Here is a 12,717-nt window from a genome sequence, read left to right on the forward strand (position 1 = left end):
CTGCAGTCAGAATAAAGTACAGTGACATTGCACTTACTCTGAGAGAGTTACTGAACCTCATGCTGAATTAGCATGACACTCAACAAACAGAACTTGGTAACCTACAGAACAAACCACAAAGTCACACTGATTCCTGCATTCCTATGAATGGGTCTAATGTAGAATATCTTCAATAATATCAACTATAACCTCTCTTACAGAGAGATTGCATAGAAGAGCTGACACTCGTTTCCCAAGCTTAAAGAACTGCCAAGTGCTGCTCTATTAAAATCACTGAGAACATTTATTATATCCTTGAGAAAAAAAAAAGGTAAAGCTGATAATTAACTTGTTATAGCTGGAGCTGTTACCTTTGGTTTGAGTGAAAGACCATAGTGCTGCAGTGCTTCTTGCTCCATATGTATCCACACAAACATCAAACCAGAGAGCACCAGTGGAAACAGAGCTTCATACCTGAAGAGTAGCGTAATAGTCTAGTAAGTGCAGTCACTAACATCTATGTAACACTGACAGGTTTCTTTCTTCTTTGCACAAACAACATGCCAAACACCTAATGGCATTCTCCCCTCTCTTTTCCCATTTCTGAGTAACACCCACAGTTTGTTGAAGTTGTCCTTATCTCAATTCCTGAGCCTCTCAATACCTATTTTCGCCCCTGTCCAGCAGAAAAGGGGAGCGAAAGAGCAGCTTTGGTGGGTGTCTGGTCTCCAGCCAGGGTCAAACCACCACACCAGCCTGAAAGTGTAGAACATTTATCCTACAGCCAGGATAGGCGAAAACTGTTGAGTGTAAGAGTGTGCATGTGGATCAAAATCTTAAAGGGGGAAGTGTGAGGAAAAGGAGGCAGGACGTTAAAATAAGTAAAAATGCTTCATCTGAAATGAGAGTAAACACAAAAGGCAGCTATTGCAAAATGTCTGCTCTAAGATATTTTATTCCACTTAATTTTCCAGTGTAATTAAATCCAGAGGATAAGTGGGAGGGGAGGCGGAAAGAATGGTTCCTATACTCCCCATTAATTATGCTTTTAAGAACAACTGAGTTGGGAAGAAAAAAAAAAAAAGGGTTGGCTAACACAGTGTTTTCTTCATTTACAAGCTCTGAGGAATTGTCTTTTATCCAAAAAGAAGCAAGCCCTACTCTTTATGGGAACTAGCATCCCTTTGCAAAAGGTACTTGCATGAAAATCTCTCTGGATAATATTTTCCTTTGGTTTAGGGCTACCTGTTTCCTCTCACATGTCATCTAAGCCATGACTAGACATCAGTACTGAGCAGCTGGGAAAGAAGCTATTTCCTTTTGTTTGCAAGCAGAAAAGTGTGTCCCAAAGCAACAAAAGGCATAAACTAAAATGAACTTTCTTATTTTGGTGCAGGATTGTTTGAATACGTGCCCTTCCAGCCACTGCTAGCTGAAAGGAGTGTTTATAATACAAGGAGAAATATGGAAGTTCCCCTGAAATTTTATTTAGGGAACTAACACAAACAAGGAGATAAATGGTGAGACTACAGCTGGAAGGACACTTTAGACCTTTGATTGAAATGTTCATGACATTCAGTGGACAGTTTGATAATTAGCCCTTGATTTTCATATGTAAGATAAATCCAAACATAGTGAGAAAGAAGTACCCTGTGCTGAGGAGCAGGTAGGTGGACATCAGGGAAAGCAATATGCTGAAGAGTCGCTGAAAGAGAAATGTGGGGCTCAGGAACGGCAACGCCAAGGAAGAAACTGCAATAAAAAGAGATCCATCAGTTACTACATGCAAAACATTTCATCCTCAGTAACAAGAGAATGTTCTTCAAATCTTGATGCTTCATGTAGAGAAATTCAATACTGGTCATATCTGCCCTACTTTTCAGAAGTTCCTTTTGCTAAAGGAAGCCCAATGTTTGGAGCATTTAATATTTATCAAAAGTAATTTTGAGTCACTATCACGTTAATTTGCTAGCTTTCTAGTTTACAACCCCAATAATAACTTCCCATGAACTGATGTTCCCTTAAGATACTGCAAAAAGCACCATCCAAAAAACTGGCTGTTTAATATGACTCTAAGCACCACATACCATGGCCCTGAGCACCTCCTGCAACTGCAGTTACAGAGCCATTGCACCACTGGATTAGGTTAGGAAACTTGCCGTGTTTTGAGCTGCAACTGAAAATACTGGCAGTACAGATACAGAAACTATCACCTTATCAGCTTCTCTACTTGAAAGGTTTAAAACATAAATATTTAAGGAACTACAGAGGCCATATATGCTGGTAAAGGCAAGAGGCGTGAATCACACGTAAGCCATTTCTCTAAAGCAGGTGGGCCATCATAAGAGTTCCATGTTGCTCCTTGCTCAACTGCCCAGCCAGCCCTGGTGAGCTGTCCCTAAAGAGACTCCACTAGCTGGGAAACTTCTGCAGGTGAGGACAGGGCTTAGCAGTTTGCTGGTGGTGAGGACAGCTGGGAAGAGGGGAAACAGGCTACTGGAGGAGCAAGGAGGAAGAAAAGCAGAGAAGTAGCCAGTGCTTGAAGCAAGGCAAGGGAGAAAGAAAAGCACTGCTGTGAGATCTTGAAACCAAATTTTTTTAAATATGTGAATTTTATGTCTTTATGAAGAAGCACATTGACAAATGACACTGGTGTGATTCTTCACTGCTGTATAGTGCCCTCACGTTACTGAATCGCTCAAAGATTGCATCAACTCTAAGGCATATTTAATAATCACTCTAGTAAGGAACAGAAATAAGCCCATAATATATGCCAAGTGCTCACTTCTTTTTATTGTCATAGTATACTGCAGTATTTACAGTAAACATATTGACAAGAGAGGGGGGGACTGTTTCTACAACCTGTGGGTTGACACATTTTACTTCTTGGCTTTCAGCCTTGGGCACTGCTACAGTTGTAAGTGACTTCATTTCAAGGGTGCTTCAGCCTTTCAGCATCACTCGTAGTTTTCTATAGCTAAAGGATGCGCATCTCAAGGAGGAACTCCAGGGACCTCCCCACAAGACAGAACAGGTGAAAAGAAATGCAGTGTGGCAACCAGCCTCCGTGTATGACAGATGTGTATCGCTCCCTGAGCACAATCACAGATTGAGTGGATGGTAGATGGCAATTAGCCATTTCCTTCCATCTCTGAAGTGACACATCGGATATTAACCATCAAAAGACCTCCAGGTTTCTGCCTGACCTAGACAAATCTCTGCATGTCCCCCCTGCACTCAGTTGTGACCCCAGATTCCTGCAAAAATTTGACAAGTTGCTACACTAGATTTCCACTGATGAAAAACTTTAAAAACCAGCATGCATTTGTTTAGAAATATCTGCTAACATCAAGGTGGTTCTGAAGAACATGGGAAGCAGCTGGATTAACTTTCTGACTCCTGGTTTTATGTTTGTGGTTAAGGTACACTGCACCAACCACGCGGCGTAACAGCTAAAGCCACCTGGACAAAGGTCTGCCAGAACCCACCACCACTAATTCATCTGCCCAGTTCTCCAAAATACAGTCTTTCTTCAAACACATAATGTTATGCCTACATTAATGCTTTAAACAAGGCATCAGAATGAATAGCTGGGGAGTCTCATGTCCAGCTTATCGCTATTACAAATGAATACTGATAGCTGCATTTCTTACTGTATAAATACACAGAGCAGTGCAAAGCCAGAGTGCAACAAGTGACAGTGTCATTCCTCCACAACTCAGTAAAAAGGTGAAGAGGAGTTTGACTACCTCTGATGTTTCCCACCTCAGAAAAGCTATAGTAGCTTTAATTCTTACAGTGTCACACTTGTGGTAGATGCTCATGATGAGAGATGCTAGCTGTGGTTATGCTAGTGACAGTGACAGGGCATTTCCCTACAACAGGAGTATCCAGGACATGTGGGACGCCTTGGCTTTTTACCCGCTTAGTTCTGTGTTTAATTATGTAAAGCAACTTCAACAAATGCATAAAGCTCCTACCTTGTATATATATCCATTTAAAATGATTACTTCCAGTCTGAAAGATTTTGCTAAAATATTCACTACCACCATGGGAGCAAATAGACTTTCAGGTACATACAGTTTACTTCTCTTGTAGGTTTCTTTTTAGCACAGAAGCATCACCCAGAGCAAAGAGAATTTTTAATAGACTTTTTCCTCACAACCCTAGACCTTTCTGCCCAAATCACCTCTCAAATGAAAAACATTTTTCTCTTACCCTTATACAGGAGAGAAAGATAACCTTTACCCTCAATTCCTACTCCATTAAGCCAAGCAGGACATGTTTGATTTCATCAACTTTTCAACTACAAGGAATTCCTCCACACAGAGATCTCCCATTATCTTGACAGGCTATGAAGAGTTTGGAAAGCACAATGTAAAGGAAAACGCTCCAAAGAAAACTATGTTACAGAGAGAGCATTGCTCACACACACACTGATCACAACCAGTAGTATTAATCTTGAATCCCTTTGCTCAAACAGAAGCAGGACTGCTAAAACTGACAAGATCTGCTTAAGTTCAAACATCACCAGTACAGAAACACACAGGATATACAAGACATTCAGCAACTGGATAGCCAGAGCTGTAACTCTTCCATTAAGCAATCTTTAAATTCCTGGTCTTGACTTTCAGCAAGGAGCTGACTTACAACTTTGCGTGAGATACGTTTAGGTGTGAAAGAAATCCCACATTCCAGATCACTCCGGGATAAACAGCGCCTAACATCATCTAATGGAGCTCTACAGAAATGATTTTATAGCTGAAGTACCAAAGATGTTGCTTTACTGTAGTCCATAACCCAGTGATAATTACATTTGCTCTGTTTAATCTTAAGATTTTGAGAGTAATGAAAAATCTATAGTCTTGGACATTTTCTTGAATAATTAGGCCGTAACAGGTATCAAACATACATTATGATTAGTTCACAGATGTTTTGCAAGGCAGTTCTGAAAAGCACTGCCATACCCCAAGGTTCCTCACCATCAGCTGCAAATTCAAGTTTCAACTCAACAGAAATACAGCAACAATCTTCCCTCAGTTCCCCAGGCTTAACTAGATTGCTCACACAACATGTCACCCTTATCTGTCTCCAAGTGACACAAACAGGGAATTTGCACCACCACATCCCTGAAAGGGGCATCCAGGATATCCAGAATATTCAAAAGAAAAGATAACAATATTTATAAATTTAAGTAGTTTGCATTTTATTACAAATATACAAAGAATTAGTATTTTCAAGGACTTTCTACCACATTCCTCAAAAAACCTCAGGAAAGAATAGTGACTGCATATAAGAACTCTTAGGAGTGACACAGAAGAACATGTGCAGAAATGAGCTGTTAATAAAAAAAGAGTCACTGCCCCTCACCCAACCAAAAACCCCACAAAGCATCAGCATACAAGTTTGGGAGGGAAGATGTTCTTACCTAGAGTCATCCAACTAATAATTTGATTCAATACAGGTAATCCTTGCTTGTTCTTAAGACTGTCATGGGTACTGCTCACAACGTAGGTTGAAAGTGCAATAGTCAACATCTAGAAAGAAGAATCAGACAATGAAACATGATGAACTTATGGATCTCTGCCATCCTATAGTAAATACATAAACACGATTAAGAGTTGCATAAACTCATCTGAATCAACTTAAGGCAGAGCAAATCTGGTATGCAGTGTCGAGTTTCCAGCTTTTCACAGTTTATGCTTTTCAAAACTTCATTCTAGGTTTGGGGTTTTTTTATTCTGATTTGACATGATAGGCTCTTTGTCAAGGGTAACTCCTTAAACACTCACGTAAAACACAGAAAACATATGTCTCCAGTTTTCTGAGGAGCATCTGTCCTCAAACAGCAACCATGAAGAACTAGCAGAACCTCTGGCTTCACTGCAGGATCAGGTACAGGGTGGAAGGGGAATGCTAGTTAAAGCAAGAGCTTTGCATGAGCACACAGCTCCTGTAAGAAGAGATGGCAGCAGCAGAGCAGATTTGGGATGGATTTTATGAGATGGAAAGAAGCTGCCATCTTAGCAGGCTGTTCAAATGAAACTGAACCACCTGAAGCAGAGCCCTCTGCCTTAGAAAAGCAGTGAAGTCAAGAGACACCATTCAGTCATCAAGTAGGTGTAAAAAAACTTAGCAAAATCACCCCATGAGTCAGTCAGTTTTGAAAGATGACAATTATCCAAGAAAAGGCTTGAGCCAACTTTTCCATTACTGCTATTTATTCACAGCTCTGCAGTTCCACTAAAAGGCAAATCAAGCATGCATGGTACTTTGCAAACGTGCTTTAAAACTGCATTACAAGATATAATTGCTGTTGTAGCTTTTTTAGAGTAAAGTAACTACACAGTATTCACATCCATCACTCTTTAACATATGAATAGCTGCCATACCCCTGCCAGATGCAGTGGTCCCTGCCCAGAGGACATCCTTAGCAGTCTGCATTGGTTTTTGGCCCCGTTTCACAGGTGCTCAGTATCTGCTGCTTCTATTTAATTTCAGGCCAGAAGAACACATAACTTCTACTTCTGTGTGACATCAATAAGATAGGTCAAAGCACTAAGCCTCCAAGAGCTCAGGGATTGTCCCCTTTAGACTTCTGATATTTATTTGCGATGCTTTTGCTGTATTCAGGCCAGATCTCTCCCTTTTGATATAACTTTTCAACTTCTTTTAGTGTCATGAGCTCTGCTATCCCCTAGTCGCAGCTGAAGTCACCTTGCACTCACTTTATGTCATCTCCCACGATACATCTTGTGCCTTGGAAGGTTTGTGATGACCCGAGCACGCTAGTAAACCAAATTTACTGTTGGTAGATACATGCCAGTCTCCAGGGAAGGGCCCAGCATCTGCTTTTGAGACTCCTGTGTTGGCAGCTTAAATCATGTTCAACCTGGTTTCAGCTTTCACCAACATCTCCAGGACTCTTCAACTGCACAGACTCAACTTGGAGATGCAAACTGAGGATAACTTGGCCTAACACTGGAACTAATGGGAGCAGCAACTGGTTTACATTTATGAAACTTCTGGCAAAGTGAAACTGGTGTTAACTCCAGGAGGGAAAAAAGTAAAAAAAGAAAAAGTTGTCCAGTAAGCACTGCGGCAGTCTAGCTGATGGATTAGAACTAACACCAGCTTCCACCATTCCTGAAGATGACTTCTCAAAGATAGAAATAGCATTAATCAAAAGACAATTTTCTCCTTGCCATAGCAAACAAAATTCAGCAAAAAAGAAGTTATTCCTGCTTTAATAATATCAAGAGACAACATGAGACAATTTTCAGAAACTGAGGGTGTAATTAGCATCTTCTGCCCCAAGTAGACAGTGGCATGTATCACAACTTCAAAATTTCCCCTAAACATAACTGAAGATCTTGTAACAGCAAGGTCAACATAACCATATGAGGTTACTCAAGCTTGCAGTTTTACTTTTTAGAATGTCTGCAGTTATACATTTTCACTTAAAAATCTTTTTGACCATGCTGTTTGGTTGTCTGAGACTTTCTTCATTAAGGCTAATATCTATGCTAGAGATCAATAGTATCTAGGTCCAAAAAACCCAGGGAATCAATTTAAATGGCCTCTCAGATCCATACAAGTATGTAGCTCATACTCAATTGCTAAGGTGGACACTGACCCATTCATGGCGAAACCAACACAAAAACATGTAGTTCAGGATCAGATCAAAGGATACTATCTTTTCTGTGGAGGACTACATGCAAAATGGCAGGTTTTTTCTTTTTCTTTTTTTCTTTTTTTTTTTCTTTGCCAACTGACAGGGTCCCTGACAATCTGGGTTTCTTTCTGACCAGTAAATGTAATGGAACACGCTTTGTTCCTTACCAGGCATATTTTCACTACAGGCTAATTCCCAGATCAAAAAGGAACCTCACCTGGACAAGAAAAAAGAAAGTGGTCTACAAGAGAAAAAAAAAAATCATCATAAACACATCAAAAAGCCTAGGCTCTGCTGAATCCCTCTCTCTTGCACTGAAATAGGAAGGGAACTGAAAAGGGAAGTGTTTTCATTTAGACGCAATTCCAAAACAAATTGCAAAGAACAACTCAGGCAACAAGAATTACTTGAGCCTTTGGGAAATACTACCTTATTTCTTGAACGAAAATGCATCTCATCCTAAATGAGCCAATGAAAAAAATTGAGGTGAGGTGAAATGAAAGATTTACGGGGGTTCTTGCACACAGACACTATCAAAACAAAGAGGAAAAGGATTTAAATAAAAGGAGTCAGTGCATCCTGATCAGAGAAGTGAGAAGTTTGGTTAGATCAGTAGGCTTTTTGCTAAAAGGGAAAATGAACTCGTAACACATCAGCCATTCCTTCTCCATTGTGTAATTCAAAGTCTTTTAGTCAGAGCTGAACCTAAAAAAGCGGTTAGCAGAGGTGCTAAGGGAATCCCAAGACAAACCATAAAGAGTATGAGGAGGGGACACCATATTTTCCCTTCTGTTTCAGTTAAGACTTGCCAGGAAAGTGGCACACAGAAGTCAGACCTGTATGAAATTAATCTATCTTCTTATTCCCTAAAACAAAGGAACATCAACCAACTAATCTTAGTTTCCTGTCTAGGAAGGAACAACGTTATCAGAGGAACACATTGCCTTCAGTGACTGCCTGCCTCCACACAACACGTGTAGGGCAGTTGCAAACTCTACTCTTAAAAGACCCTTGTCAGCTGCAAAGCAGGAACCTAACTGTGTGTGCTTATGTATATGAGTATCAGTGCCCTGATCACTGTCTGTCATTGCAAGTTTCATCTGATTAGAGGATTCACTTTACCCTTAAAACTGCCTGGGAGCTGTAAATCAAAACTCATATGCCAGCATTTTTGAACATTACCCCCTTCCCTGTGTTCACTGAAAACTCAAAAGAAAAAGGAGACCAAGGGAATTCTATTGCTCTTATGACATTTTCCTTTTGTATTCCTGCACATTTCAAAGCAACTAAACGTAATTTAACTTCAAAACAAGTTATTAAATGCACAATGCCTCTGTAACATCCTTTCCCTCCCTCTCAGTCTGAATTATCTCTCCTTCCAATCCTTGCCTTACCCAGAGTGTGAACGGTGGAACCCATGTTTTCCATTCCCAAGTAAGCTTTTGAAATAAAACTCTAATAGAGACTAGTAATTAGATGTCACTATTGTAAAATATCTTCTGATTAAGGAGCAATTTGAGGACCTTTATGGTCTTCTTAAAGGTTGGGAGAAAAATGAAAATGTTACTCCTTGAACAAGCAGGCAGAACACTTTCAGCTAATTAAGTATCTCAGTGCTGTGTGAGTGAATTTCCTGATTCGGCTCAAGAATAGCCTGGCATTACTTTTTGACTACAGATCTGTTTCACTGTCATTTCTGCCTTTCTCCACAAAGTTACACTGCATGAGACACTGCAGTAGTTGTGTGGTGAGTTGTGGTGAGGTATTTAAAAGACACATAAATGTGGGGCTTAGGGACACGGTTTAGTGGTTGTACTTGGCAGTGCTAGGTTACTGGTTGGGCTCAATGATCTTAAAGGTCTTCTCCTACCAAAATGATTCTATGACTCCTCACCACACAAAGTCAACGCTCAGCTGGTTCCTGAGCTGCTCCTGGCCCGTTTGGGTCAACTGTCCTGGCTTCTGGACTCTTGGGTGCCCCCCACCTTCTCGTTGGCAGGGCAGTATGAGAAGTTAAAAAATTCCTGACTGCTGGGCAACAGCTAAAACATCAACATTATTCTCATCTTGCATCCAAAAACACAGCACTACATCAGCTGCTAGAATGAGTATTAACTCTACCTCCATGGAAACCAGGACAACAGCTAACCTGGAAAAGTTAAGAGAAACCACCAGGACATAACATATGCGGGTGCACTCAGGTAAAGGCATTTGAAACATTCGTTGTTTTTCCCCTCCTCCTCTTAGCCAATCTGATCTCCATAACTAAATCACTGATATAATGAATGCCTTGCTTAGCTCAGTAAGACATTAGCACATAAGTCATAACCAACGAAGCTGGTCCTGAAATAAAAACCTTCTCTTGTAATAAGTTGTTTTCTTTTTAAAAGGGAAGACAGCAGACATGCAAAGTATTATTAGAAACTTAAGGCTCTCTAGAACTTAATTATCACCTATTATGAAAAGACCTAGTTCATGAAGCTATAAAGACAAAAAATTATCTCGTCTTTCCTCTGAAAGAAGATCAAACCAAGAGAAAACCAGCTCAGTATCAGTCTCACATTGTTATTCAACAGCCAGACACTGGCAAGAACCCCTGAACCAGCAAACCTGCCCTTAGTGTGCAAGTGCAATTCCTGTAAAGGTTACTGGGATTAACACACGCAGACTGAAGGCAGGACAAACACAAAAACCTTCCAAGCATCTATGCACCTCCAAGTATGCACATCTGGGTATTGATACACAAACAGACACAGCATGAGCTTTTGGGAACACAGCATTATGATACTTAAAAATGCATATTATCATGAGGACAGAGTCTTCTTGAAATAGTCAAGGGCTGGTAAACTATTAGGAACAATAATTTTCTTCTTGAAGACTGTGGCCTTGGTAGGAACGTGTTCTTAGAAAATCTGTAAAACATTTGCATGTACAAACCATGTAACATACAGAATTACTGAAAAGTAGCAACTGACCTGATACAAATGTACTTTCATATCTTCATTATTTCTGTATCTATTTTCACTTTTACATAGAGATGGCAATGAGAAACAAGAGATCAAGAGAGTCAGCAAGCCAGCTGCTATTCTGTAAAAACAAAAGAACGGTAAAATCCCAGTAAGTATCATCAAAAGTTTCAGGAAAGTTTCATAGACATGTTCTTCACTAAGATGAAATAATTCATTACAGTATCAAGACTGAATAAATTAAGGCAACTACAATATCCAGCTTCAGAAAAACAAAATGTAACCCAGCATCCAGTTTGGGTTTGGTTTTTTTTTTTTTTTTTTGGAGCTGTTTGGGGTTTGGTTTATTTTCTATTTGTGGTGGCTAAGACCTTTTTTTAATTGTGGAGTATTTGTGTTTTGGGTTGGTTTGTTGGGTTTTTTTAATACAAATTTGCCATTCACAAATACAGTCATATTCTCTTCGTGGTAGTGGCAAAAATCTCTGTTTTGGCCACATGTCACTCACCATTTTAAGGTACTTTTAATTATGTCCAAATAATACTTTAAACAAAATAGTAACAGTGATCAGTGGTTTCAAGGTCTGTCATCTAACAGTGCACTTGCATTTAAACAAAGCTATAGTTTTGATTGTAACAGTGGTCTAACAGCAAGACTAAGAGGAAGACTGTCACTCATCACAAACACAGAAAAAAATACTGCTTGGTATTACAAAGGAGTCTGTTAATTATGACAGTATCCCAAAATAACAGACACTATTCACTAAAAGATTGATACTAACACCACCTCCAATTGCCTCCCTTCAGTCATCAAGCAAGCAACAGAACTGTGAGGCAGCAGCAATTTTTGCCAGCATTTCTGTCATGCTACAACCTGGATGTAATCAAATGACACAGCCCTCGCTTCCACTTGGCACTTGGCATCTCCACTGGGAGACTACTGACAGAAGTGTCCATTTCTGACTGCTCCACCCATGTTTTCTCAGGCATAACAAAAGAATGTACAAATACCCCATATTGGGTAAAATCAGGCTGTATCACAATAACAATTTTCAATTAATGATCTAACCAATAAGGGAACACTGTTGCAGGCTACTCATTCACAGAATGGAGGTTGGAAGGTATCTCTGGAGATCACTTTAGTCCAACTCCCTTCTCAAAGCAGTGCTGACTTCAACAGGCTGCTCTGGGTCATCTTTGACTTCCACTGATGGAGATAGGCTACATCTTCTCTAGGGAGACTGATCAGGTGTTGATCTCCCTCAGCATAAAAAAGCTTTGTGCTTATGTTTAAATGGAATTTCCTGTACCTGTATCTTTTCCCCATTTCTTAGCTGTTCAGCAGACACTGAGAAGAATGTCTTCTTTGCACTTCTCCCCCTGACAGGTATCTATATACACTAGTAAGATCCTCCTGTGTCCTCTATTCTCCTGAATAACCAGTTCCTGATCTCTCAATCTCTCGTGCAGGATAAGCAGTCCCAGCTCTCACTCTCCTGTGACAGATGCTCTAATCCCTCACTCATCTTAACGGCCATTCTCATGACCTGGTCCAGTACGCCCACATCTCTCCAGAAAGCCCAGAGCTAGACACAGCACTTGCAGATGCATCTCATCAGGGCTGCGTAAAGAAGAGTAATCACTTTCCTCATCTTTATCCTGGCGATGCCAAGGATAGCAGTGGCCTTTCCTGCAAGGGGCACACTGGTGGCTTGTTGTCAAACCAGTCTGCTCCAGCCTGCTTTCCTGCAGGTTTCAGCAGTCTGAAGGCTGGGGTTCCTGATGACCAGTCTTAGCAGTAAAGATGGAGGCAGATGACCTTAGCCTTTTCATGTCCCAATCAGCAGCAGGGCCACAGTTTCCCTAGTCTTCTTTTTGTTGCTGTATGCTGTCTTGCTGCACTTTATATCCCATACCAGATTCAATTCCAGGAGAGTTTTGGTTTTCCTAACCTATCCTGAATATTCAGATAGCATCTCTTATGTTCCTCCTGGGTCATCTGACCCTGCTTTCACCTCCTGTACGCTTCCTTTTTATGACTGAGTTGAGTCAGGAGCTCCCTGTTCATACCATACAAGTTTTATTAATGTACTGAAGC

The 12,717-nt window shown here is 40.4% G+C and overlaps 1 protein-coding gene across 1 annotated transcript in view; it reads right to left on the reverse strand.

Annotated features, from left to right (window-relative positions):
- PIGN (phosphatidylinositol glycan anchor biosynthesis class N) overlaps nucleotides 1-12,717 on the reverse strand; it is a gene marked incomplete at its 5' end in the record, with an annotated part of 88,182 nt that overhangs the window by 19,460 nt on the left and 56,005 nt on the right. Inside the window, 4 exons of the mRNA XM_084279732.1 lie at nucleotides 351-453; nucleotides 1,629-1,731; nucleotides 5,408-5,516; nucleotides 10,630-10,741. Of these exons, the coding sequence (XP_084135858.1) occupies nucleotides 351-453; nucleotides 1,629-1,731; nucleotides 5,408-5,516; nucleotides 10,630-10,741 (427 nt within the window). The remainder of the gene's footprint in view (nucleotides 1-350; nucleotides 454-1,628; nucleotides 1,732-5,407; nucleotides 5,517-10,629; nucleotides 10,742-12,717) is intronic.

Source organism: Gallinula chloropus (assembly GCF_964237585.1).
Source record: "Gallinula chloropus genome assembly, chromosome: 2".
In the NCBI taxonomy this organism is placed as follows: Eukaryota; Metazoa; Chordata; class Aves; order Gruiformes; family Rallidae; genus Gallinula; species Gallinula chloropus.